The sequence below is a fragment of the Hyperoodon ampullatus genome (assembly GCF_949752795.1).
Source record: "Hyperoodon ampullatus genome assembly, chromosome: 13".
Taxonomy (NCBI): Eukaryota; Metazoa; Chordata; class Mammalia; order Artiodactyla; family Ziphiidae; genus Hyperoodon; species Hyperoodon ampullatus.
This window is the reverse complement of record NC_136926.1, coordinates 1,239,510-1,264,678: the sequence shown is the minus strand read 5'-3', so window position 1 is coordinate 1,264,678 and position 25,169 is coordinate 1,239,510. Positions and strand designations below refer to the sequence as shown.

Here is a 25,169-nt window from a genome sequence, read left to right as displayed (position 1 = left end):
AGCAGGGCCCAGGGTGGGGGTCAGGCCAGGCAGAGGGGCCTTCTCACCCCTCCATCCTGGCCCCCAGCCCACAATGTGGGCAGGGAGGGGCTCTGGCGAAGGCTGTCTAAATGAAGGAAGATGCTGTCGTCGTGGTTCACGGGGCCTCCCCAGTTTCTCTAGGACTTCCCTGATTTTGGCACTGAAGTCCCACGTCGTCGCCAGAACTTTCTTAGTCCCAGGCAGGCATGGAGGGTTGGTCACTTGGGGGTGTCGGGCACCAGTTGCTGGCGGGTGGTGCAGAAGCTGCCTCCTATCTGGCTAGGGCGAAGGGGAGGGGTTCCCGCTTGGGGAGAGACCCTGCGCTAAGCCACCTGCTGCCCCGACCACAGGAAAGGAGCACCTGCACATTGCGTCTCTGAGGCGTGGGGAAGGCGGGGCGGGGCATGGGGGCTGCGGTTTTACCCTGGGTGGGGTAGGGGGAGTTTGAGCCAAAACTTGGAGGTGAGGGGGAGTGAGCCATGTGGGTGCCAGGGCAGAGGGAACAGCCGCGCCAAGGCCCTGAGGCAGACGTGCTCTGAAGGGCATCCGGGTCGGGGCATGACAGCCTGCCCAGTGAGCCATGGGTGAGGCTCTGAAGGTAGAATGGGTGGGGCCGCACTCAGACTGGACGTGGGTGGGATGTGGCGTGAGCTCCTGGAACCATGGAGAGCAGGGGCCTGAACCATGAGTCGGGAGGGCTGCTGGAGCCCTCAGGTCCAGAGCTTCTGGGAGAAGGCAACCTCCGCCACCCGCAGCCTCCTGGCCCCTTATGGGGACGGGTCTCCAGGCCTGGCCCTGTCCCAGGGTGACATGGACATCCCACAAAGCCTTCCTCCGGGAGGTGGAGGGACAGGTCGGGTGGGGGGCAGTGGTGAGGGCTCAGGTGGGCCCTCTGCCTTCTTGCCCCTGGCGGCGAGAGTTGCCCAAGTTTGGTGACGAGGGGTGAGCTCTGTGGGCTGGGGCCCAGGTACTGGGGAGCAGACCCCAGCGTGGTTCGCAGAGTAGAGGGGCCTCCGCCTGGTCAGGGGTGTGTGGCCGCGCCTTTGCCTGCAGGGTCTGGGGACCTGAAAGGGCCTGATCCAGGTGGGAGCAGGCAGCCTCAGCCCCCAATGAGGGGAATCGTTCGGAGTCTGTGTTTACTAGTTGTAATTGCTTTTATCTCTCCACGGTCGGTTTACAGAAGCGAGTGAGAAATTGTATCGGTGCTGCATAGCAATCGTGTTTAGGGGAGCTACAGGTGGTCACAAAATCGCTGCGGGAAGATCTAGTCTGATTTCACAGCAACATGCCCACCCCCGCCCCCGTGGTCCAGGAGGGTCAGAGGGCCTGGCTACTGCCAGGGGCTTCACTGCAGGGCCATTGCCTCAAGTCAGTGGGGGCCCGCAGTGTGGCTCAGAAGTGTGGCTGTGGGTAAAACCCCCGCACGCCTCAGCCTCGCTTCTCCCTGCAGGCCTGGGCACAGCTGCCGCGCCAGTCTACAGATGAGGAAACTGAGGCCAGTGAGGGCAGAACTCTGGCACTGCGTGTGCCCAAGCACGGCTGAGCCTTCAAAACGGGCCCAGACACCCCCCCCCCCAACGGGGCTGGCGTCACAGGCGAGGGCAGCCCCAGCCTTGGGCCCCAAGCTCAGGCCTGGCTCGCGCTCACCAGCAGTGTGGACTGAACAGAAGCCCAGGGAGCCCTGCGCTCATTCTCACGGCAGCGGCTTGGGGTGGGAGCGGCTGCATCTGGACCCTGGTAAGCCCTGCTCCAGAGAAATCCTCCTTCCAGGAGAGGAAACTGGCAGGGCCGTTGGCTTAGAGTTCATCCTCTCGAACCTTCAGGCGGGAAACACTATGGGCCTCTCTTGGAGCCGGGACGTGTGCAGCACGAGGCCTCCTGCCTGCGGAAGCCAGGAGAGAGCCCGCGGTCCTGCTGTCCCCTCCGTCTGCACAGGCCCGCGCCTAGTGCACCTCAGCCCGGCCAAGGCAGGTGGCTTTCCTGCTCCCCCCATTCTTCCAGATGCAGAAGGTCCTGCCCTGGGCCCCACCTGCCACTGTGGGCTGTGGCCAGGATGGAGCTGGACTGAGCCCAGGCCAGGGGAGAGGCGCTGGTGTTTCAAAGATTCTGACAATCTAGTTGTTTTTAACTAAAAACAACAATGCCAGGTTTACAGGTTTACAGAAGATGTGACGAGTTAGAACAGTCTCTGGTTGACAGATGCGTCCTTTTTAACCACATGAACGATGCGGTGGCCGGATGTGTCTGGAGAGATGACCTAAATTTTTCCTGAGGCCCTTCCAGAACCTGTGGAGGGGCCGAGGTGGGTCCCGGAGCGCGGCGGGGGCGGGTCTGTCTGAGGTGCTCACCACGCGAGTCAGCACCACGCGAGTCAGCACCACGCTTGCTTCGCTGCACGTCTGCCCTGTCCTTCTTCTTTGTTCACAAATGCTTGTTAGAAAGGTCCCGTGTGTCCCCCCCGGGGCAGGCTGCCCCTGTAGATTCATGGTTAGTAGTGGACACGTTTTCTGTGTTTGCTCAGACGCACCACGGGCAGCCCTGTTCTGTTCCAGGGCTCAGACATGAGAGCCCAGAGGTTATCCCCCGGGCTAGAAGCAGTCTTCGTGACTTTAGCCAGGTAGGTCAAAAGTGGCCTCGGGTGGCCCTAGAAAGACTGAGGAGGGTTCTTGCTCCCTTCCTGCCCTGTAAAGGCGAGGCTCACCCTGCAGTGCCGCGGGACGTGCGCATCTTGGGACCAGGTCACACGGCGGCAGGATGGCTAGTTACTCTTTCCGGAAGGAGGTGGCCCATGGGGAGGTGGGGAGAGATAACTTGCCACTTTCTGTGGTGATGAGAAGGTCAAGGTGGCCCACGGTGGGGGGGCTCCGAGGTGGGGAGTCGAGAGGCCCGTTGTCAGGGCAGGCTTGGGCCCAGGGCCTGACCAGCATGGCCACAGCCCAGAGACTCACGTCCTGCCCGGGGCCCCAGGGTCTCCAGGGTCCCGGGTGTGCGGGGCGGGGTTGCCTCAAAGCCCCGCCTCCCGACGCCCGCGGGGCCCCTCAGGTGGCGCCTGCCCGTGCCAGCCTGGCCCCAGACGGGAGGCCGTGTGGACGGGGCTTCATTTCCACCGTAGACTGAGTGCGGCAGGCATCCCCTGCATGCGGGCGGGCCTCGTCCTGTCTGCTGAAGGCCTGTGTGGAACCGAAAGGCCCGCCCTGCCCCAAGGAAGAGGGGAGTCCTCCTGTCTGACGGCCTTTCCTCCACCTTCGGACTGGAGCTACTCCCGCGGCCCTCTGGGCTCACGAGGCCGCCTGCAGCGGGTCTCAGGACGCTGGCCTGCACGGTCGTGCCGCCGCCTCCTAATCGAGCTTCGCCTGCGTGCGCACGCTGTGGGTCTCTTTCTCTGGAGGGCCCTGACTGACGCACCCCTTACAGCGTGGTGCCTGGGGACTTTCCTTGTGTCTTCCCTGGGGCCTCTGAGCGCAGCCTGCTGGGCCCACCCTCTGCACCACGATAGGGCTGGGGGGAGGTGGGCACCTACAGGTGGGCAGTGAGGCTCTGAGGTAACTGATCTGCAGGCTGGCGCCCCGTGGTCAGGAGGTGACATTCAGGGTGGACAGGTGGGGACTCTGGGGGCCTCGCTGCTCTCCAGGGCCTGTGTGGGAGCAGCCTGTTAACAGTGAGACCTTGTGGGCTGGGTGACCAGGAATATTGCTGGACCTCTCTGGGCCTTGGCCTCTGTCTATAAGGGGGATGACAGTCATGTGTCATGGGCACACCAGGAGTCAATACGTATTAAGTACTCTGCGTGTGGAACGTGAGCCATCTTCACCAGTGCTTCCTCATCACTGGAGGGACAGCCTCAGCGTTCTTCTCCAGGGAAGCCCGTGGCCATATGCTGGGCCAGCTGCTGACCAGTAGAACCTCCCTCCTGGCATCACCGTCCTGAGGAGACGGGCACCAAAGAGGGAGCATGGAACTCCTCGTTGCCTCAGGGACTTTGCACTGGCTTCTCCCTGAGGGAGGCTCCCTGGGCTCTGACCAGGGGTCCTCCCCGAGCATCTCTCAAGTGGCTCCTTCCTTTCCGCCTCCCTGCCTGTGTTACCCTCCCGCCTTTTTGGGTGTCGTGACAACTCGCCTGTTGGGCCAGCTCCCTCCTGATCTGGTCCCAGGTGCCTGGAGCCAAGTTAGCATAGAGTCAGTGCTCACTGCCAGTTTAATGAGTTGGCCTGTGGGCCGGGCAGGCGCTGGGAAGTCCTGGGGTCAGCAGGGGCTCTGTCGGCAGGGCGTGAGGGAGAGTGACCCCCTCGGGCTAAGATGAGCTGGTGCCCTTGGGTGTTCTGGCAGTGGCCACGGAAGTGCAGATGACCTGTGGGTGTCCCTGGGGTCTGATAGCCCAGAGTGTGAGCATGGGGAAGGGTCAATCCTGCATCCAGGACGTTGGGGTCCCACCTGCTGCCCAGGTGGAAGCCTGTGGAACTTTGGGCCGATCCATGTGTGGTGGGAGTGCTTCTGTGTGGAAGGGTGTCTGACCTCACAGATGCACCAGGACGAGCGTCCTGCCCGCAGCCTCACGGTTCAGCTGACCTTTAGGAGCCCCCAACCCCACTGGCACAGCATCCCTCTCTCTCTTCCTGGTTGACGCTGAGTCAACTCCTGAGTTGACACTGGGGACAGGGCAGGGATGCAGGGCGTGCAGGAAGGTGAGTACGCCAGCCCTTGGTGTGGGGTCAGAGGTCAAGGGGTGCCACATGCCCCCTCTTGAGAGGCCGTGGATGGCCCTTCCCTCCCCAGGTCCTGCTTGAGCCGCAGGTCTGTGTGCCAGTGGATTTGGGCCTGGGAGAGGAGAGGGATCTGCTGCCACCGCCTGTGCAGCCACAATTGTGTGCAGCCGCCGAGGGGGGGGTCAGTCAGCCTGCGACTGGACGTGGCTGCTCCCAGGCCGGGCCACGGGCCACACCAGGCGGGGCAGCTGGGGGGCTTCCGTGCCTGGAGGGACAGCCCGTCTGGCTGACCTCATTGGCACTCCTCTCGAATTCTGGGAATTGTGGGCCCCCTTCACTGGACGGGAGGAGGGACGTGGGGAGTCATCTGGAGGTAGCTGCCGGCTCCAGGTCAGAGGACCCCACGCGGGAAGCACAGCACATCCCTTCCCCTGCGGCCCGTCCAGGGGACCACAACAGGCTGGGACGTTGGTCCTTCCTGCCACCTGCTTAAGTGGCTTAGGGACGTTTCCTGGGGGGCCGTGAAGGTGTCACCTGGGATGAGTCACCATTGCCCTCATTCAGGCTTTCCTCTTCCCCTCCTTCTTGGGCAGATGCTTTCGGAACCTTCTGGGTCCCTTGTTGGCATTTCCTTAGCTCTCTCTTCAGCAGCCCAGTGGCGCTGGTGCTGCCCCTGGTTCCCCCATGGACCCAAGCAAGAGGCCGGTGGGTGCCCCTTGCCTCTTCACCACCAGTGAATGCCAGGCATCTCTGGGCACATTGGCAGAGCTGCAGGTGGGGTGGGTCCAGGCCCCCTTTGCACAGTAGGAGCTGTGCAGGCAGTGCAGAGGCCTAGCCACCCATGGGGATGGGAGACCATGCTGCCATTGTCGGCATCGTTTTAGCACGTGCTTATTAAACACCCACTGTGTGTCAGGCCCGGCTCCAGGCACTGGGCACAGCTGTGAGCAAGGCAGGCCCAGGTCCCTGCTCTCGGGATGACATCTGGGGTCGCTGAAGCTCTGCACACCTGGCTGACATGGAGACTGCTTTCCCAAGACAGGTTCCCATTGGGTCAGGATGCCAGTTGGGCATCCTGGAGTTGGGCTGATAAACCCACGGGTGGCTCAGGACCAGGAGATGAGGCAGCTGGAGTTGCAGCATCTCTGCCTACAGCCAGCCACTGCGGTGATGGCCCTCAGCCCAGGGCTCGCCCCGGTCTCAGACCAGGAATCCAGAGGGCACCCCCAGGATGGGCCATGCCTCCTGAAGGCCAGCACAGCTGCCAGTCTCAGCAGCTGCTTCCTGCTGAGCTTAGGTGAGGCCTCACACTGGGCCAAGGATCAGGGCCCCACGTTACTGGCTGGGCTCCTTGGGAAAGTCACCCCAGTCACCCTCCCCAAACCCCCAGTCCTGACAGGCCCACCCACGCTCATCAGACCCGTCTCCCGCCTCCCCATTCATCCACCTCCCTTCATTCCCCTTCATGTGGCCCTCCCAGGATGGGAGGCTCCTTCCCAAGCTGTGGCAGCCTGACAGCCCACTGTGGGGGGGGGGTGGGGAGTGGCACCTCCAGGTAGGTGCGGTCACAAGCCCAGGGCCCCACCTTCGGCACAACGTGGTCTCTCATGGTGTCACTGGTGGGATAACACTTGCAATCGTGTCACCGCCGATTAACTGGCTTTGTCCTTCCTCACCCCACAGAAGGACATGGCCCTGAAGCCACACGAGCGGAAGGAGAAGTGGGAACGTCGCCTTGTCAAGAAGCCCCGTGAGTCAGAAAACTGCCCGTCTGCAGAGCCTGGTGAGAACGGGCGGCCCCTGGAGGCAGGCAGCTCCGAGCAGGACCTGGAGCCCACCTGCGACCGAGGGGAGAAGAAGGCCCCGCTGCAGCCCACCAAGCAGGTGAGCGCTGGGCCCTCCCACTCCGAATCAAGGGCTCCCGGGCGGCCTGGGGGCCACAGCAGCACCTGGACACCACCCATCGGCATCTGGGCCTGCCTGGCAACGTGCTCCATCGTTGTTGGGTGTGGGATTAGGGGCACACGTGGATTGGGGCCGGGGGCAGCCGCCTGCCGGAAGTCTGAGGGTTCTGAGCGGAGGCAGGAGACACCCCGGGGTGGGGGTGGTCACAGCCAGAGAAAGGCAAACCAGGCCAGGAACCCAGGAACTGGGGGCAGGGGGTGCTTGGCTCAGGCGGGACTGGTGGGTGCACCCGCTGATAGGCTGGCCCCGTTTCCCCATTGCGTCTGTCAGGCTCCGCCGACTATGGGGTGTCCAGTGTGTCTGTAACGCGTGGGGACCAGGCTCATTGCTGGGTGCTCTCCATGTGCTACAACTTATGCGAAACGCGGTGGGTCTGCGAGACAGGGAGGGAGTCACGTCAGTTGTGGTTGGTGGACCAGGTGCAAGGAGCAGCCCCGTTGGGAGGGGCCGTCCTTGCTGTCACCCAGAGCCCAGCTGGCATGGGGCAGGGAGACTGGGGCCAGGGGCTTTTCTCCCAGGGTATAGGGTTCTGTCCTAGGTGTCGGCTCAGCACTACAGCTGTTTTCCTCTCCAGGGACTCACTGATTTGCGCCTTCTTTTCAGAGAGGGGTTCTTCTTGGTGTTTCACACTCCACTTTCAACTCCCTTGGGGATTGGAATGCTGGTGAGGGGGCAGCATGTCTCAGGGGCCTGGGCTGGATGGGGGGTCTACAGGCACACCTGCCCAGGTGGACACGTGCTCTTTCTTCCATGCAGGTGTGCTCCCCAGAAGGGGGGCCGCTCCCAGCCAACCACTGGGACCAGAACGGCCCGGCCCAGCGCCAGCAGCAGCTCCAGCCCAGCCAGCCCCAGGGGTCACTCCCAGCCCCGTGTCAGCGCTGCCAGCCCCGTCGGGCTCTCCCGGACCCTGGGCAGCCCTTCCAGCCCCAGCGGCCACTCCCGGGTCAGCGCAGCTGGCCCCAGCGGTCACTTCTGGGCCCAAGACAGCCCAGCCAGCCCCGGCGGTCACTTCTGGGTCCAGGTCAGCCCTGCCGGCCCCAGCAGCTGCTTCCAGCCCCAGATCAGCCCTGCCGGCCCCAGCGGTCACTCCCGGCTCAGCCCCGCCAGCCTCGTTGGGCACTCCTAGCCCCCAGGCAGCGCTGCCGGCGCCTGCGCTCCCTCCTGGCCCCGTGGCAGCGCTGCCGGCCCCTGCGGTCCATCCTGGCCCCGTGTCACCTCTGTCGACCCCTGCGGTCCATCCTGGCCCCGTGGCACCGCTGCCGGCCCCTGCGGTCTGTCCTGGCCCCATGCCACCTCTGTCGGTCCCTGCTGGCCCTCTGGCACCGCTGCTGGCCCACGCGGTCGTGGATGGGCCCGTGTCTCCGTGGCCAGCCCAGCAGGGCATCCTCAGGACAGCGGTGCCGGCCGCTTCGGTCACTGCTAGCCCAGTGCCAGCGGTGCCAGCCCCCACAGTCACTCCTCATGCTGCGTCCACGTCGCCGGCCCACCAGCTCACTCTCAGGCCAGTGCTGCTGCCCCCGGCGGGTGTTCCTAGCCCCATGCCAGCCCCGAAGGTCCCTCCTGGGCCAGCCCAGCCGCCCCCGGCGGTCCCTCCTGGGCCTCAGTCAGCCCCAGCAATTAGTCGAAACCCCAGAGCAGCCTGGCCCCCCCAAGCCTTCACTGCTGGTCCCTGGACAGCCGTGCCAACAAAAGCGGCCACTCATGGACCCAGAACAGCCTCACCCGCCCAAGCGGCCACTCTTGGGCCCAGAACAGCCGTGCCGACGAAAGCGGCCACTTCTGGGCCCGAAACAGCCCTGCCAGCCCCTGCGGTCACTTCTGGGTCCGAGCCAGCCCTGCCAGCCCCAGCCGTTACTCCCCATACCTGAGCGCCCGTCACTCCTGGGCCGGCCAGCCCCACCCCGCCGGCCTCTCCTGGGGCCCCCGAGCCAGCCACGGCAGTCCCTGCTGGACCTGGTCCGGGTCCATCAGCCCCAGCTCTCCCTCCTGGCCCCAGGCCAACCCTGCCGGCCCCTGAGGTCACGACGGACTCGATCCTCCACCCCTGCAGTGGCCCGCCAGGCCCCATCTGTGAGCCCTGGAGCCTGACGCCCGTTTTCCCAGACCACCCCAGGTGTGGCTGTGCTGGGCTGGGCCAAGGCCCCCTCAGCCTGTGGCCCGAGGTGTGTTGTCAGACTGGCCGGAGGCCTTCTCCGGACAGGCCGGGCCGTTTGCGGCTGGAGGCTCGGGCTCAGCAGAGACAGGAGCCCCTGCAGGGCCACCACCGAGCCGAGGCCCCCCACGCCGGGAAGAGAGGAGAGGACCGCAGCGCCTTCCCACCTCCCGCCAGGCTGGCCCCCGCCGTGCCCACTGCTTTGTGACGTGCACGCCCCCGGGAGAGAGCACACAGCCACCCCCAGGGGCTCAGGCTTGTGGGGTGGGGGGTCCTTTAGCATCTCTCTGTGCCTCTAAAGTGCCCACATGTCCTTGAATGTTGGACTTCCGTGCCCAGGTGTGCTGCCCAGCCAGCGTGTGAGTTTGTGTGTGCATATACACGGCGTGTGGTCTGCACGTGTCTGCCTGTGCGTGGAGTGTGTGCGTGTGTGATTTTGGGGGGCGTGCCAGCTATAGGCCTTGCCCTCCTTGGGCCCCACCCCATCTGGCCAGTGTGCATTCCCGTCCCCCACCAGGCAGAATGTGGGCACACCCAGGGCCAGGCCTGAGGTCCTGCTGCTTCCCTCTGCAAAGGGTGATGTTTGTCCAGCTCTAGAGTCCTGTGACTGTGGAGAGGGGACACGATGGATGCTCAGGGCTGTCTGTGGTTGAGCAGCAACTGCTGGTGAGACAAGAGGCTCCCCCTCAGGACTCTTCTTCCACCCCAGTGACTGAGCACTGAAGCCGGGGGCAGTCTCCTGTCCACCCCCCCAGCTTTGGACCAAGAAAGCCTGCAGGGCCTGAGGCCACTCCCAGAACGTCCCCTCCCAGCATCCCACTCGTCCCCTACAGCTTTCCGGCTCCGGGACCCCTAGGACGTCCCCAGTCAGGACAGACCTCACACTACAAAACTTTCTCTGCTTCCCCCCACTCCCACCCGACCCGCACCTGTGCTCAAGGGTCACCACCCCTTGCCCCTGACCTCTGGCTCAGGGCAGCCCCGCACCTAGTGCTCCTGGAGTCCTGGGCCCAAGGTGGGAGAGCAGCGTCGGCCCCCAGGGGTGCCCTGGCCAGGCTCCCACGCAGTGCCCTGTGCCCAGTCTCATCCGGCTGCGACAGCCACCTCTAATACCGACCCGGCTCATGGAGGCCACGGGGGTGCCCCCCGGTTTCCAGACCCGAGCCTTCCTCCCTGCTTGGTCATGAGGACCCTGGCCCTCCGGGGGTCCTGACACCCAGAGCAGAGCCTACAGATCCCTGGTCTCCCTCCCAGAAACATGGGGCTTATTTTTATGATTAAAGAAAATAAAAAGTGCTGTGCCATTATTTTTATAACAGCATCAGTGTTTGTACTTTAACACAGTATGTGTCGTGCTGGACGCGTTTTGCTCTGACAAGGGGTTTTCTGCACACCTGGACTTGCCTGTCGTTCATTCCGGCTGAGCTGCAGGAGAGCCCCCCGGGGGGGTGTGGGGGGGCGGTGCCTGGCCGGGACCTGGCTCACTGCGTCACGTGGTGTGGGCTTGGGGGCACTCGGCTCGCCATGATCACCTTCCAGGCCTCCCTGGCAGCCTCCTTGATGGACCAGCTCCACCTGACCTGTTCTGGAGCCCCGGCTCTGGAAGGGGTCTTTTTCTAGATGCCACTGAAGGCGCTTCTGAGGTCTTGTTGACCCTTCACGTTTGTTCCCACTGTTCCCTGTCGTCATGCGCTGAGGGTGGCAAGGCTTCAGGCCACCCCCTCCCTCCCAGTGCCCTGAACTCCCAACCCGAGGGGCAGCGTGAGCATCTCTGCCCCGCCACGCCCCTGGCCCCGTGCTCTTGTCTGGGCGTGGCACGGGCAGGCCAGAACTGGACGGGTGCAGCTGCTGCCTTTCTAGGCCTTTCTGCTCTGGGCATGTTGGCTGCAGTGCTTGGGTGCCACTTAGTGGAGGAGACAGGACTGTCGGGGCACCCTCTCTGATGGCAGAAGGGGAGTGGGGAAGAGGGCTGAGTCCACAGGGACACCACGGCTGGGGCCGCCCTCCTTCCTCCCCTCCGGAGCTCCGAGGTGACTGGGGTGGGGCTGTTCCCTGTGTGATCGCTGCTGAGGAAGGGGCTTGGCTTCCGCCCGAACCTGCAGGGGCCCTCTAACCCCTACGGGGCTCCACACGGCCGCGGCTGGCCTCAGGTTCAAAGTACTGAGACCCTGAGGGACGTGCACTTTGGCAAGGCGCCCGCTGGCCACGGAGGGGACTGGGCTGCGTGTGTTGTGTCCTGGGGGACCCGTGTTGCCATGAGAAAATGTAGGTCCAGTGTGGCCAGATCTTTGTTTCTGCAAACAACTGGAAACCTGGGTTTTTCTGTGGATTCAGGGATTTTGGAAACTTTGGTGGCTAATTCTAATTTGATGACTCACCTTGTTGGCCAAAGGACACAGCTGTGTGGGTTCTGCATGGCCTGGTGGCAGAGGTTGGGGCCCTGGCAACTGACCTGGCCCCGAGGTCGGGGTGTGGGGTGTGGCCCACCCCGTCACAGGGAGAGTAGGGCAGCCCAGCCTGGTGGGTGGGGCTGGAGTGAGTCTTTGGGGGTGTCATGGGGCTCTGGGGGAGGCCCCATGCTGCCCCAGGGAGCCCTCGGACGGAGACCAGAGCCTGGGCACAGTGCTCTACTGGGACCTCTCCTCCGGCCCTGCAGCCCACCCCCCCTTCTGCAGACTGGGCCGTGGGGAGGGGACAGGCACCTTCTGGGCAGGAGCCCCTGACTCGGCGCCTGGTCCCTGTTCAACCTGTGATGGGCAAGGGCAGTGGTGGTTGTGATTTGCTGCCAGGTTGGATCAAGCAAAAAGGAACACAGGTTACCAGTGTCAGGAACGAAAAAGGCAAGTCCCCTGCAGGCGCTACAGACACGGAAAGGATGGCACAGGAACGATTTTATTCCAGTAATTGAACAACTTAGGTGAAATGAACAGATTGTTTGAAAAATACAACTTGCCGAAACCGACATAAGATGAAATAGGTGATCTTAATAGTCCTGTACCTGTTAAAGAAACTGACTTTGTCACCGGATGCCGTGCCTGCCTGTCACGGCCAGCCCACCAGCATCTCACCAGCAAAGAGAAGCTGACCTCACAGTCGGCCCAGGGACTGTGTCCAGCGACCACGCCTGTGAGGCAGCGTGTTGCTAGTGCCATTTTCAGATGAGGGCACTGAAGCAAAAGACAAGCAGCAACAGCAATAACAACACGAGGAAGCATCTCCGTAACTTGCCCAAGACAAGCGGGAAAAGTGGCTGAGCCAGAATTCAAACCAGGTGGCTCGGCTCCAGAGTCTCTGCCCTTGACCCTGACCTTTCCGTGGAAGACAGCTGCAGCTGGCCGGCTCCGTCTCCCTGCCTGTCTGCAGGCAGCGAGGTTCCTCTCAGGAGCTCACTTGAGCATGCCCTTCCCTTGCTGCAGGCGTTCTGGAAGGTCCCCTCCGCCCTCGGCAAGTCCTGGCTCCTGGCTATGGCCTGGGCTCCCCCTCCCCCCACAGCCTGCCTCCCGGCTCGCTCACCCTGTGGCTCCGCTCCCGCACCGCCCGCCCCTCCGCGCGCACACCGCCCGCCCCTCCGCGCGCGCCCCCCTCCCCTGTGCCTGTGCCCCTCTCCCGCCTTTTTTTTTTTTTTTAATTTTTATTTTGACTGGGCTGGGCCTTCGCTGCAGCACGTGGGCTTCTCTAGTTGCGGTGCGTGGGCTTAGTTGCCCTGCGGCATGGGAGATCTTAGTTCCCTGAACGGTGATCCAGCCCGCGTCCCCTGCATTGGAAGGCAGATTCTCAACCGCTGGACCACCAGGGAAGTCCCCATGCCCCTCTCTTTCCGCGCACCCTTCTGCGGTGTGGTGATGACCCGTTTCTCATCTGCACCCCCCCACCAGGCCTGGAAACCCCGAGGCTAGCAGAGGGCTGGGCCCCTGGAGCCTCAGTAAACGCCGAGAGTGAGACGGAGTCGCAGAGTTCTGGGTGCACTCCACGCTGGCCCGTCCGTCCTCCTCACCATCACACCTGTCGGCTGGGCCCGTATTTGTTTGCCAGTTTGTTTAGGGGTTTTCTAATCACTTACAAGACAGTTTCCAGACCGGGCCGGGTAGAGTCCTTCCAGAAGATTCACACTTGGCCTCTGGCAGATGAGCATTGTGGTGGGGAATAAGCTCTGACACCTACTAGCGGTGTGGCCTTGGGCAGGTGACTGCCCCTCGGTGCCTCAGTTTTCTCATCTGTACAGTGAGTGGGGTAATGACACCCCTCCGTAAGGGTTTTCGGTGAGTCAATTTAAAGTCAGAACCATTCTGGGTCCTGGCTAGCTGCTGTAAATGCCTGGCTCCTTTAATGTGGATGGTTTCTCCCACCTCCACCTGTTCTGAGGCCTGGGCTGCAGCTTGTGGGGAGGGGCAGCCGCGGGGGGCTTTCCTGGGTCGCTCCTCATCCTCTCCCCCCCCCCCAATCATGCCGTCATCGTCATCCTCAGCTCTGCGCCAGCCTGGCTGGGACCACACACGCGGAGGTGCAGTTCCAGGGTTAGGGGCCCGGGCTCTGCAGTGGCCCCCGGCAAGGACTCCTTCTTTTAGATGGCCTGTGTCCTCATGTGTAAAGTGGGGCTGTCAATACTGCACGCGCCTCAGGTTGCTGAGATGAAAAACTGAGTTGACGTGCACGGTCCATGCTAGATACGCTTGTTTGCTGCTCTTATTGTGGTTACTGCTTTATCGTTATTCCCTGTAGAAGGGTTCCTCCTGCCTCCTGGGTGAGGCCTGGCTGGGCGAGGCTCAGCTTTGGCCTCCTTGGAAGGCTCACCTGGCCCCATCCTGCGGGGGGAATCCGGCGGCCTGGCAGGGCCTAAGGGCAGAGTGCTTGGCCTTTCCGTGACTTTGGCGCCTGGGCCCGGGGCCTGCAGCCTAGGGAGCAGTAGGCTGGGTGCTGAGGCGGCCTGCAACACGGGCCCCCACCCCAGACAGGACCCTCACGTGGACGGAGCATGGGGGGCTTGCTGAGGGGCGCTGTTGGGAGGAGGGCGGAGGGGAGTGGACGCCTGGGGTGCGGCTGGCACCCACCCCACGTCCCCGGCCCGCCGTGCTGTCACAGCCCGTTCGGCGTGTACTTCTTTGGGCTCTGTTGTCAGTCCCTGTCTGGGCCCGGGAATGCCTCGGTGACTACGACACCCGTTGGAGTTCCAGACAGGCGTGACAGGAGTGGGGAGATTTGGGGGTGACAACAGGCCTGCCTGGAAACGGAAGGGGGCTGCTTTAGACCAGGGGATCGGGGCGGCCTCACCCAGGAGGTGACCCGAGCTGAGGCCCGAGTGACAAGGAGCCAGCTGGCCAGTACCCTGGGATAGGGGTGGCACAGGGCCTGGGCAAGTGTGAATGCCACTCGCCCACAGAGGGGCCACTGGGGGGGGTTAAGCTGCGCAGTGACGTGAGCTGAGTTATGTTTTTCAAAATTCACACTGGAGGAGGGCTGGGCAGCTGCAGGGAGGTGCTTGTGGCTTGACTCAGCAGACAGATGGGGACAGCAGTGGAGCAGGCTGAGTTGCTCAGCCAAAGAGTGGAGGTGAGACGGAGCCCAGAGGACCCTGCTCTGGTGGCACACGCACCCAGAGTCCACTGGCACGACTGGGGGCAGGACACGGCACACCACCCCGGTCCCCCAGCAAGAGGGGCCACACTCAGGCACAGGCAGGGTGTCGCGGACACTCACATGCACTTGCTTACATAGAGCTCCCAGAGCCTGCTGGCTCCTCGGGTTGTAGCCTCAACTCAGCCAGCATCCCGCGTACACAGTCTGTTGTACGTCTCCATCCCCCATCTGTCCATCCATCCATCAGTCACCCATCTGTCCATCTGTCCATCCGGCCGAGTCCCAGGGGAAGGACGTGGAGCAGCGGGAGGGGTGGCCGGCCTCCGAGGGCAGCAGCTCGCCCCCTGACCCTGTGCTGGCTGTGGGACCCTCCCCACTGTGCCGGGCCCCATGCCAGGTAGTGGGAACTTAGGACGGCCCCTGCCGATTGGGCACTCGCGGTCCAGCGACCCTGCTTCGCTCTCAGAGGGACACCTGGTGACGCAGGAGTGGAGGGAGCGTCGGGAAGGATTCCTGGGAGAAGCAGGGCCCACGCCCGGAGCCCGGGCTCCTTACGGCTGACTCCATGGCTCTGGAGCCTCCACCCCTTCGCAGCCCGGAGAACCGCCCCCCTCCCTCCCGCTTCCCCGGGTCACCCGGCAGCTGCAGTACCACACTTCACCAGCAGGCGCTGCTGTCAGTCGCGGACGCCAGCCTGCAATGCTGCACTCGGGGTGACCGTCCTCCTCGCGGAGCTGGGGGGTGTGCTGTGCGCATGCGGAGGAGAGGCCGTGCAGGCCGCCTTGTCGGGTGGGGCGGGGGCCCTGGCCTTCCTCGCCCACCCCAGCGTCGGACCCTCCCACCAGCCCCCTCGTGGGTGTGTTGGCACGGTCTGTGAGAAGGGCCCCTCCCTGGGCCAGCCTTGCTCTATGGCCCTGCCCGAAGCCCGGGCTCCCCAGAGTGGGAGGTAGAGCACAGACGTGGAGCTCGGAGGGCGGGGCCGGGGGGCGGGGGGCTGAACAGAGTAAAGTATGTGATGTCCTCACTGCTGTCACATGCCAGGTGGGGCGGGGTGCAGGTTCACTGGGGTCAGGCGGCCCCCTGAGCGACAGGGAACGGGGTACAGAGCAAGTAGTCTGGGCGGCAAGGGGCTTCCTGGGCAGAGCTTTGGGTTTACAGCCCTGGGGCACTGATGTAGCGGGGGTGACAGAGGGGCTAGGGGGCGGGGCACCATGGGGAAGGGGGCCCCATCCCCTGCACAGCCTGGGCCTCGGACCCTGCTGCAGTCCAGGCTTCAGGTGGACCGGACAGGCTGTCGCCCCCCACTTAGCCGTGCCGGGCACCTGCTCCGAGGGCTCATGGAAGGCTTCGGAGCCCACAGAATGCACTGGGCACTGGGGATCGGCTGGAACGAGCAGGAACCATGAGTGGGGGGCGAGAAGGCAGATGGGTTCTCATGGGTGAGTGCAGCTCGGCCTCCCAGTCCAGCCCGCGGGGGCCAGTCAGGGCCATGGGCTTGACCTATGACTGCCCACTCGTCCTTGAGGTGCCCAGGGGAGTCACCTGGGGCGCCCAGGAAGGTCTCTGAGACCCAGACCCACGGTGTCCAATCCCTGAGGAGGCCCAGAAGCCCTTGGTTTGCACGGGGGGTGGTCCCTGAGAGGAAATTGGGGTGCTGGGAGGAGTCGGGAGTGAAGGAGGAGGGGCCTCCGCCGCAGGCCTGGGTTGCCATGTGGCCCCGGCACGGAGAGGCCCGGTGTGTGCACACGCGTGTTTGTGTGTGTTCGCTGAGTGGACACGGGATGGGCTGTCTGGGGTGTCGGGAGCCTGTTTCTGCAGGGGCGTCGTGGAGTCGGCCATGGCGGCTCTGTTCCTGACTCCCTTCTCGCTGGGATGTGCCTGACCCTTGCCCCACCCCCCAGAGCCTGTCCCCTGACTGCTTTGAAGGAGGCTCTGGGTGGCCTCCGCCGCAGCCCCCTTCTCAGGGTCCCCCAGGGTCTACACTAGGCCATCCTCCACCCCTTCCCCTCCCAGGCCTGCAGGTGTGGAGGCCAAGTGGGTCTCTCCGTATCCTGGAGGCCAGTGCAGACCAGCCGTGGGTCAGAGGGCACCTCCCACCCCTGGGGGGCGGGGGGAGAGGCATGGGGCAGAGCCCAGAGCCCCTGAGACTGTGTGTGTGCTCGTGTGCACTCCTGAGAGCTCCATGGGCTGATGCTCGTCTGCGGGCAGAGCCGTCTGGTGGGGCGTGGGCTCCTGCAGGGGCTGTCGCGTGCGGCTGTCCGGGTTGTGCACTGCACAGCTCCAGGGCCACCACCCCCCCGTCTCCAGAGGGGGCGTGTGCACCTGCCTGCGTGCCGCGGTCGGGTGTGTGGAGGGAGGGTGCCTCTGCTCCGTCTGCGCGGCAGGGCTCTAGGGGTCGCGGGGGCCCCGTGTGCGCCCTGCTTCAGCCAAGGGTCTCGGCAGGGTGGTGTGCATGCGGGGCACCGGGCAGGTGTCAGGAGCAGGTGGACGATGGTCGGGATGTGGGCAGGAGAGGCCGGGGTGGGTTCACGCAGGGCCGTCCAGGGGTTCTCAGTAGCCCTCGTATCTGTGTGCTCTGGTGGGTGCTGGTCTGTGAAGGGTCTGGAGTCCCGGTGAGCCTGCTCACTGCTGGAGAGAGGGGTGCCGGGTGCCCCCAGCCAGCCCCAGGGCATCCCAGGCCCAGGGCGTTTCCTCTCCCCACCAGGGGGGAAGCCACCTGGTGTGCAGCTTGAGGGGCAGCCTGGGGACACCGCTGGGTCCCACCTCTTGAGCCCCTTCTCAGCTGCACCCCCTTGGACTGGCCGCCCACTCCCCACACTCTGTGGGTCTGATCACCAAGTGGAACCACATGCTGCCTCTCTGTGGCCAAGTGCGTTTGGCGGCCGGCCCGGGAGACAGACGCTTCCTCCTGGGATGTGCTACAGAACCCAGGGCCCCAGGTGCTCCTGGGGTGCCTCAGTCTGAGGGTGGTGTCCCTAACCCTGCTGGTCTGAGGGAAGTGTCCTCTCCCCACCCTTCTGAGGGCCGTGCCCTGACCCTGCCAGCTGGAGAGCAATGCCCTGCTTCCACATATCCACCCGTCTAAAGGGGAGTCCTGGCCCCGCCAGCCTGAGGACATGTTCTGGTGGTGCGCCACCTTGCACGAGCCGACTGTTACGTGTTCAGGAATTTTGCACACCTCGCGGAAGCCACCAGTGCTCCCCGTTAGGGCTCTCCTCTCCCCCAGGGAGCCGCACTGCTCCCAGGAGTGCCACCCCCCTGCCCTCCCCAATAGCCTCGTGACCCACCTCCTCACCTTTCAGAAGTGTCACCTGCTCAGTGAGGCCCTCCCTGGCGACCCTTCTTTACTCTTCTCTGCTGTTGTCCTTCCAAAGCACCTGTGGCCATCTGCCGACCGTGTGCTGGCCTCTCTGTGGGCTTCAGGAGGGCAGGGGCTTGTGTCTGTTTGTGTTCATCGCCCAGAATAGAGCCAGCTCATAGGCACTCAGTAAGCCTTGGGTGGGTGGATGGATGGATGGGTGGACAGGTAGATGGGTGGATGGATGGATGGATGGATGGATGGATGGATGAATGGATAGATGACTGGGTGGATAGGTAGATGGTGGATGATAGGTGGATGGGTGGATGGACGGGTGAGTGGATGGCTAGATGGGTGGGTAGGTGGAAGGGAGGAGGGATGGATGGGCAGATGGATAGAGCACAGGGCCCAGGGGTGGGCACAGGCTCAGGGGCTCCCAGCTGCCCTCCCAGGACAATCAGTGCCCAGGGAATCTGAGCTTATCTCTCCAGCTCCAGCTAGAAATGGAGGCATGGCATCCCTGGCCTTCTGGCATAGCTGGCTAGCAGCATTTCTGAGCCGCTAGGAAGCGGACAGGGCTACAGGACAGCCAGACCCCAGCTTGGGCTGTTTGGGGTCCAGGCCTAGGAAGAGAAGGTGACCAGCCATCCCAGTCCAGGGTTGGGGTGGTTCCCAGGGCACAGGACTCAGTTTTACAGGATTTTCTGGGAAATGGGGCTTTCAGAGCTAAAACCAACTGCCTGAGGAAGGATGACAGACCCCAGCCTGCCCGCCTCTGCAGGGCACCACCGAGGAGTCAGGATAAGGCATCCTCTCTGAGGCCCAGCTTAGAGAGGAGACAACTTGTGTGAATGTATGAAGTGGAATGTGGCATCCTCCCTCCTCACATTTCAGCTGTGTGTGGGTTGTTCTTCAGCCTCTGCTTCCCCTCCTGCTTCGCTGGGTGTCCTTGTGCAGTGAGCAACCTGCACAACTATACACAGCGGCCCTGCGCCAGGCCTTTCCTGTCCTTGCAGTGTCTCTGGGTCCAGCCTTCTTCTTCTTGGGCAGGGACCCTGCTCCGAGCCCAACCCAAAATACTGTCCCCCAGCAGTGAGTGTGGGGCTTATGGCGGTGATTACTAATGATCAGAGCTGTGAGTCTCAACTGGAGCTGCAGCAGAACCCCCCAGAGGGCCTGAGGACACAGCAAGTCTGAGGTGGGGCCTGAAGGTGCGCATTCGCACTGCTAACAAGCTCCCGGGTCCTGCTGCTGCTGCTGCTGCTGCTGGTTCAGGGACCCCACTTTGAAAGCCACTGGACGAGGTCATTTATTTTCTTGCAGAGGCTCCTGCCAGCAAGGCAGTGAGCAAGGTCCCCCAGGTTCCCATATTCCCTCCTTTTGGTGAGACCTGTCACGGGGTCCAGAGGCAAGAAAGGCCCATCCCTGCAGGGCAGTTAGAGCCCACTGGGGGCAACAGGGACAGCTGGTGGCTTCTCGGTGCTGGAGAAGGGTTTCGGCTCACACACAGAACCTCTTACCCCCATAGTGCCTGTGAAGGGCTCTGTCGGCACCCCCATTTCACAGATGAGAAAACAAGCTCAAGCACAGTCAGAAGAGGCAGCGCTGGCCCAGGGGCTGCACATTCACCGCTTGGCTGAGCACAATGGAGCTAGTGAGGCTGGGGTGCCACGGGCTCACGATGGGGGTGCTCCTGCCTGGGGTAGGACTGGAATCCCACCCTGGGCCTGCCTTGGGGCCTGCCCGGGGATGGCTGTTCCATCTTCCCAAGAGAGGTTGCCCTCTACTGGGTCCTTGCACCCAGGGCCCGGGCTGTGGATGGACACTGGCTCTGTGTTTTGTCATTACACTCTGCGGGCCACACATGTAGGGGCCTGTGGCTTTGGGGAGTTGTACCCCATCTCAGGGCTTAGGTTGGCCCTGGGGAGCAGGGGCTCTGAGGGGCTGCCTCGAGAGAGGCTTCTGGCTGAGCCCACCCTGGGGTCTGCAGGAAGAAGGGCTCAGGCCATAAGGGGGTTTCCTGGGGACTCGAGAATATTCCAGAGCATAGCTGGTGCACCTTGCTGACCCGTCCTGACCTTCCGCCCCGGCTGGGGTCTCTGGGGCTGAAGGATGCTTATGACAAAACGGCTGGGTGTGGAGGACTGGGCCTGCCTGACCCTGGTCGTGGCACAGGTTCTGAGCGCCCCTGAGCTACGCGAGCTTGTGCACTGGGCTGGGAGGCCTGTGGGTGGAGAGGAGGGCAGGACGTTCGCACGCCCTGCACGCCCCCCAAGCTGCCCCACAGGGACAGTGGCAGCCCCTGGAGCAGGGGTCATCGGGTGCTAGGCAGCGTGCAGGCCGAAAAGCACAGCCTCGGTGTGCTGCTAGGAGACGTCAGACACGCAGACAAAGGTTTGGGCTGTCAGTGTGTGTCCAGACGAAGCTGTAGGAATGTTCCAACACGGGGAGGCTGGAGAGACCGGGAGGTGGTGGGATGGCCGAGCTCAGTGGGTCCTGCCAGGAGGGCACTAGGAGCTGGCAAGACATGGGTGGAGGCTGGCCTGGTTCAGGGGTGGTGACTTCCTGGGCCTGGGAGGGTGGAGGTCTGGGGCTGTGATGTGCATCCCTGCCCCGCAGTTTTGTGAGGTTTGAAACTATTTCCGAGTAAAAAGAAAGATGCAAGCAGGATGCTGGGTCCACTTTCCACACTGTCACTTAACCTCTCTAGGCCTTGGTTTCCTCCTCTGTAAAGTGGGCACAAAGCATCTAACAGGGCTTTTGTGTGAGGAGCAAAGAGCTGAGGGCCCGCCGGGTGTACAGAAATTCCGGCAGGTATAGGACACAGCAGCGCCCGTCCCAGTGAGCACTACTTGCTTCGTTCTGCAGATGAGAGAACTGAGGCGCAGAGAGGTTGAGTCGTGGCCCAGGACGCAGGGCGGGCAGCGGCTCTGCAGGCCTGGCAGCCCTGACTGCCCACCGTGGGTTGTGGTGGGGACTGAAGGGGCCCCGGAGCGATGTGCATGCCGGGAGCGGGGGTGAATCGCCGCCGGCCTGTCTTGACGCCCCATGACCGGCCCTGCTGGAGTGGAAGAGGGCAGGGCGGCCCACTGGCCCGCTCCCCATCCAGGACTCTTCACGGTCGTCCACTGGGCCAGCGGGAGGAGAGAACGGACAGAGCGGGCAGCAGTTTAGGCTGCTGAGTGCTCACCCTTTGCTCTCTGAGGCGTGTCTTTCCCCTTCTGGGTAGGAGTGGGCGGTGGTGGGTTGTACATGTTCGACTCTGCCCGTGCCGCCCCCTCCCCAGGTTTCAGCCCAGAGGGACCGGGTCGCGGAGGGGGGAGGAGGCCGAGCCTGGCTGTGCCCCGGCCCCACCCTGCAGGGTGTTTGCTGAGCCCGTCTCTCCCATTCCCCAGATGAAGGTCACGGTGTCCAGAGGGGGCGACCACAACAGTGACGGCGACAGCGTCCGAGAAGCCACCAGCTCCCGGAGGAGCAGTTCTCGGGACCAGCTCAGTGATGTGAGTAGCCCAGCCGCTCACCGGAGCATTTCTGGGTCCCTGGGGTGACTGCCAGACCAGCCCCCAACCTTCAGACACTGCAAGCCGTTTGCTTAGGGCCCCAGAGTCTCAACTGAGGGTTCTGTGCTCACAATTAGCATCTGCCTTCATTAAAACATGATTTTTCACTAATTAGGGCTTCCCCGTTAGGAGAGATTTAAATGAGGAGAAACCATGAGGCACTGGCAGGGGCCCGTGGAGGCGACCGTGCTGGGGTGCAGGTCCTGTGTCCCGCTGGGGGCAGGCTCTGGGTTGGTTCCAGGCTCGCAGCTGGCAGGGATGTGGATGGGGAGTGACTCCCACAGATGTGTTTATTAAGAAGGGCAGGGGGAGCGTCTCTGGCCCGGTGAGTAGGTCTGGAACTGCAGGGAACAAGCTGGAAGCACTCCCACCCGCCCAGGCGGACCAGCCTGTCAGCTCAGGCTGGCAGTGGCATGGGTGTCCAGCAGTCCAGCTCTCTGCCTGGATGCTGAGGCAGCCGCTGGGGGCCACGCGGAGGGGAGGGTGCCCCGCCGAGGCACAAGCTGGCCTGGGTCTGGGGACACCCTTCAGTGTCCTGCCTAAAAGACGGGTCCCTGAGCTCAGGTCCCGGGGTCGGTGTTCTTGGGGCCCAGTGTGGGGATGACCCAGGCAGACAACACACAGGAGCTCCCGCTGGGATTTGGCCCACAGTGGGGGTGCTGGGTAGCCCTCCGGGGCCCCCGGGTCTCCCTGGACCGTGGAGAAGGGGATGGGCAGGTGATGTAAGGGCTAGGGGTGGGGACAGAGGGGCCCCGGGGGAGGGAGGGCTCAGGCAGAAGGGTCCCCAGGAGGGGGCACTGCTCCTGGAAGAGGCCTTTGTCTTCTTGACCCCCAGCTGCAGAAGTGGCCGCAGAGCAGAGGTGGGTTTTCTGCAGGGCTAAATGGAACGAGTCGTCTCTCATTATCATTTAAATGGGGGCTGGGGAGGGCGGGCACGGGAGGCCGGGAGGAGGGCCTAATTGCCCCGCTCCGATCTTGTTGCCACAAGATGGGAAAATAGGCTGGTAATTGTCTGGGGCCGCGGGGGCCGCCCTACTTCGAGCTCCTCTAATTGCCAGCCGGGGTAAATGAGCGGAGACCGATTCTGAGCACAGCGCCAGCGGCGTGAGGGCGCAAGTTTGGGGGCAATTATGGCACCCTACCCACCACCCCCAGCAGCAGGGCCTGGGACTGGGCCACCCCTGGTGGTGAGAGACCCCCACTGCAGTGAGCTCGGCCTGGCAGACCCCCAGGGGCTGGCCTGGGCGGCCAGGGTCTGCCTGGGGAGGGGAGGGGTGGCCTGGCCTCAGCTGAGCAGAGCAGAGTGGTGCAGGCTGCAGTGGTCACCCTCCCAGAAGAATCTTGGCATCTGGACCTCAGTGCGGTCTGGACCCTGGTCTGTGGGTCCCACACACCTCAGACAAGCCCGCCCTCGCTGACTGCGCCAATGTCCCCCGCACACACACCTGCCTGGTCACCATGTCCTGTCCACCTGGACCTCAGGGCTCAGCCCTGGTGACCACCGCCAGCCCTGGGGAGCTGGTGAAATGCACTTGACTGTTCTCTCCCATTGGATCAGAAATGCCCTCTTGAACCAGAGGGAGCTCCATCAAGCATTGTTGGGGTCACCCTCACAGGACCTCTGGGGTGGCTGCCAGCCTCCAGGCCACAGCTGACCCCCACATCTTGACATCTGAGGCCCCAGTTGCCCAGCTCCTCCTCCGGGAAGGCTTCCCGAGGTTTCCCGCTGGACCCTGTGACCTGGGAGTCTCGTGGGTGGTGAGGGCAAGGTCGACCTGAGCACAGAGAGGGGGTCGACCCCTGGCCCAGAACCCCATGTGGAAAGGTGGGGTTGGTCCTCTGGGAGGGGCTAAGATCTGGCCAAGGGCTGAGCCCATTCCCGAGGAACGTGGGGAGACCCCGCTGGGCTGGACCACATCTCCAGGTCTGGGGGTGGGAGGCTCCTGGTGCGGGTCTTCAAGCCAGGCCCCAGGCTGATCTGGGCTCCATGGTGTTTGGTGTGGCCCCAGGCCAGAGTTCCAGCAAAGACCCCGGAGGGGGCTGCCGGGCTCTGCCGGCTCAGGTCCTTGGAGGAGAGGGTGGCCATCAGGGGCGGCCAGCGGTGCCTGACTGTCCTTCTTCCTTCCCTGCAGAGCTCGGCGCAGGCGGTCTCAGGCAGAGGTTACTCCGTAAGTCTCCCGCCCTTCTTCTGCTGTCTGCTCCCCGCACCCCGGCCCTCAGGAGCCCCGACTGTGCCAGGCGCTGCCCCCAGGCTGGAGGGGGGGTTGGTGCAGGTTGGGGGTGGGGCCAGAGTGGGCAGAGGCTCCAAGGGAGCGTCCCTCCTGGGGTCCTGCCCTGCAGCCCTGGCCTGCGAGGAGTGTGGGTGGGCCGGACACTCTGCCTCTGGGTCCTGTGGGGCAGCGCTTGGTGTCAGGGGTCCCACCCGTGGAGCAGCTGCCCCCCAGCGCCCTGACACCATCTCCCGGACCATACTCGGCTGGGCCGGAGAGTCTGGACCGAGGTGTGAGGCCCCAGCCCCTTAGCTGTCGTCTGGGGCCCAGGGGCAGGAGGGGGACGGCCTGCTGCTGCCTGATACTCCAGCCAAGGGGGGGCCCCATCCCTGTCCCCCAGCCCCCTCCTCACGACTTTATTTCATTTCCTCTTAAGTATCAGGAGGACTGTTCATGACACCATAAATCCCAGAGCTCCATAAAAGCCATTTCTGCAGATTTACAGCCCTTTGGGCTCATTGGAGGGCAGGGTCCTGGGCTCCGCCCGCCTCATCCCCGCAGCCCCTGATTTACTGCGAGTTCCAGAGTTCCAGGGTTTGACAGGCAGCCTCTCTAAGTCACAGGGGCTTTTTATAGGGTGTGTAATTGACCCATTAATTCCCCGGGTGGCATGGACAGCCATGGATCCCCGGCCGCGCTCGCCCCCAGCTCCCCGACCCCCACGGTCCGCTGGCCCAGGCAGCTCTGCCTTCCGCCTCTAGCCCCGGGCCAGGCCATAGCGTCTTTGAGCCTTTGACCTGGGGGGCTGGACACTGCTGGGTGGCGGTCCCGGGTGCCGCCGAGGGGTGTCTTCCCGGGGAGGCCTCTGCCCTCCTGGGGCAGCCTTGGTGCTCTCATCCGTGGTCACGGTCATGGCTGGTGGCCTGTGCTGCTCCTTCCTCCCGTGGGCCTGGGCGGGCCTGACACACCTGCCTCCCCTGGAGCTGACTGTGTTGGCAGTGACATTCAGGCCAGGAGCTGGGCCAGGACCAGGGCTGTGGGAGATGGTGGGCAGTGTGGTGCAGGTCGGCATGGGGGCGAGCTGGCACGGTAATGGGGACAGTGGGGGCCAGAATGCCCACTGGCCTGCATCGGCCCCAGAGGGTCCAGGAGTCCCGAGAGGCTGGGCCCAGGGATGCCTTGTGTGGAGCCTCCCACTGGGTCTGAGATGCCCAGGGCAGCTGGGGTCTCCCTGCCCCAGGTCTCCTTGCCAGAGCTGCTGGGCGGCCCTTCTGCTTCCAAATCACCATGTGCCATTCGTGGTTTCTCCCCAGAACGCTGCTTTGAATGTTTCCTGGAGAAGAACCTGTAATTAACATGCCAGCTGCTTGCAGCTTAGCTCCGTACCGCCGCTGCACGGGAGTGACAGATGGTGGCGGGCAGCGGCCCAGCCTGCTGCTCAGCCGTGGGGTTCCTGAACCATGTCTGCAGACGCCTGTGTGTGCGCACCAGGCCCTGGTGTGAGCAGATGTGTCCGCAGGTCCCTGATGTGTGCCGGCCAGCACTGCAGGGCATGCATGGTCAACCCGGCCCTGGTGGCCCTCTTGCCTAGTTGGCATGGTAGCAGGTGGGGCTGCCCCTGGAGCTGGAGGAATGGAAACGGGCCCAGAGGACCCTTGCCCAGCAGGCAGCGGCTCGGGGCTGGGG

The 25,169-nt window shown here is 63.8% G+C and overlaps 1 protein-coding gene across 3 annotated transcripts in view; it reads left to right on the top strand.

Annotated features, from left to right (window-relative positions):
• The window catches only part of FBRSL1 (fibrosin like 1), a gene marked incomplete at its 5' end in the record, with an annotated part of 83,634 nt that overhangs the window by 9,103 nt on the left and 49,362 nt on the right, over positions 1–25,169 (top strand). For 2 of the 3 annotated variants that reach the window (XM_079717972.1, XM_079717971.1), the window contains 3 exons: positions 6,408–6,608; positions 21,109–21,213; positions 23,406–23,441. In XM_079717972.1, the coding sequence (XP_079574098.1) occupies positions 6,408–6,608; positions 21,109–21,213; positions 23,406–23,441 (342 nt within the window). Of the gene's footprint in view, positions 1–6,407; positions 6,609–7,445; positions 8,785–21,108; positions 21,214–23,405; positions 23,442–25,169 lie in introns of those variants that run through there. The other variant, XM_079717973.1, reaches the window with a different exon arrangement.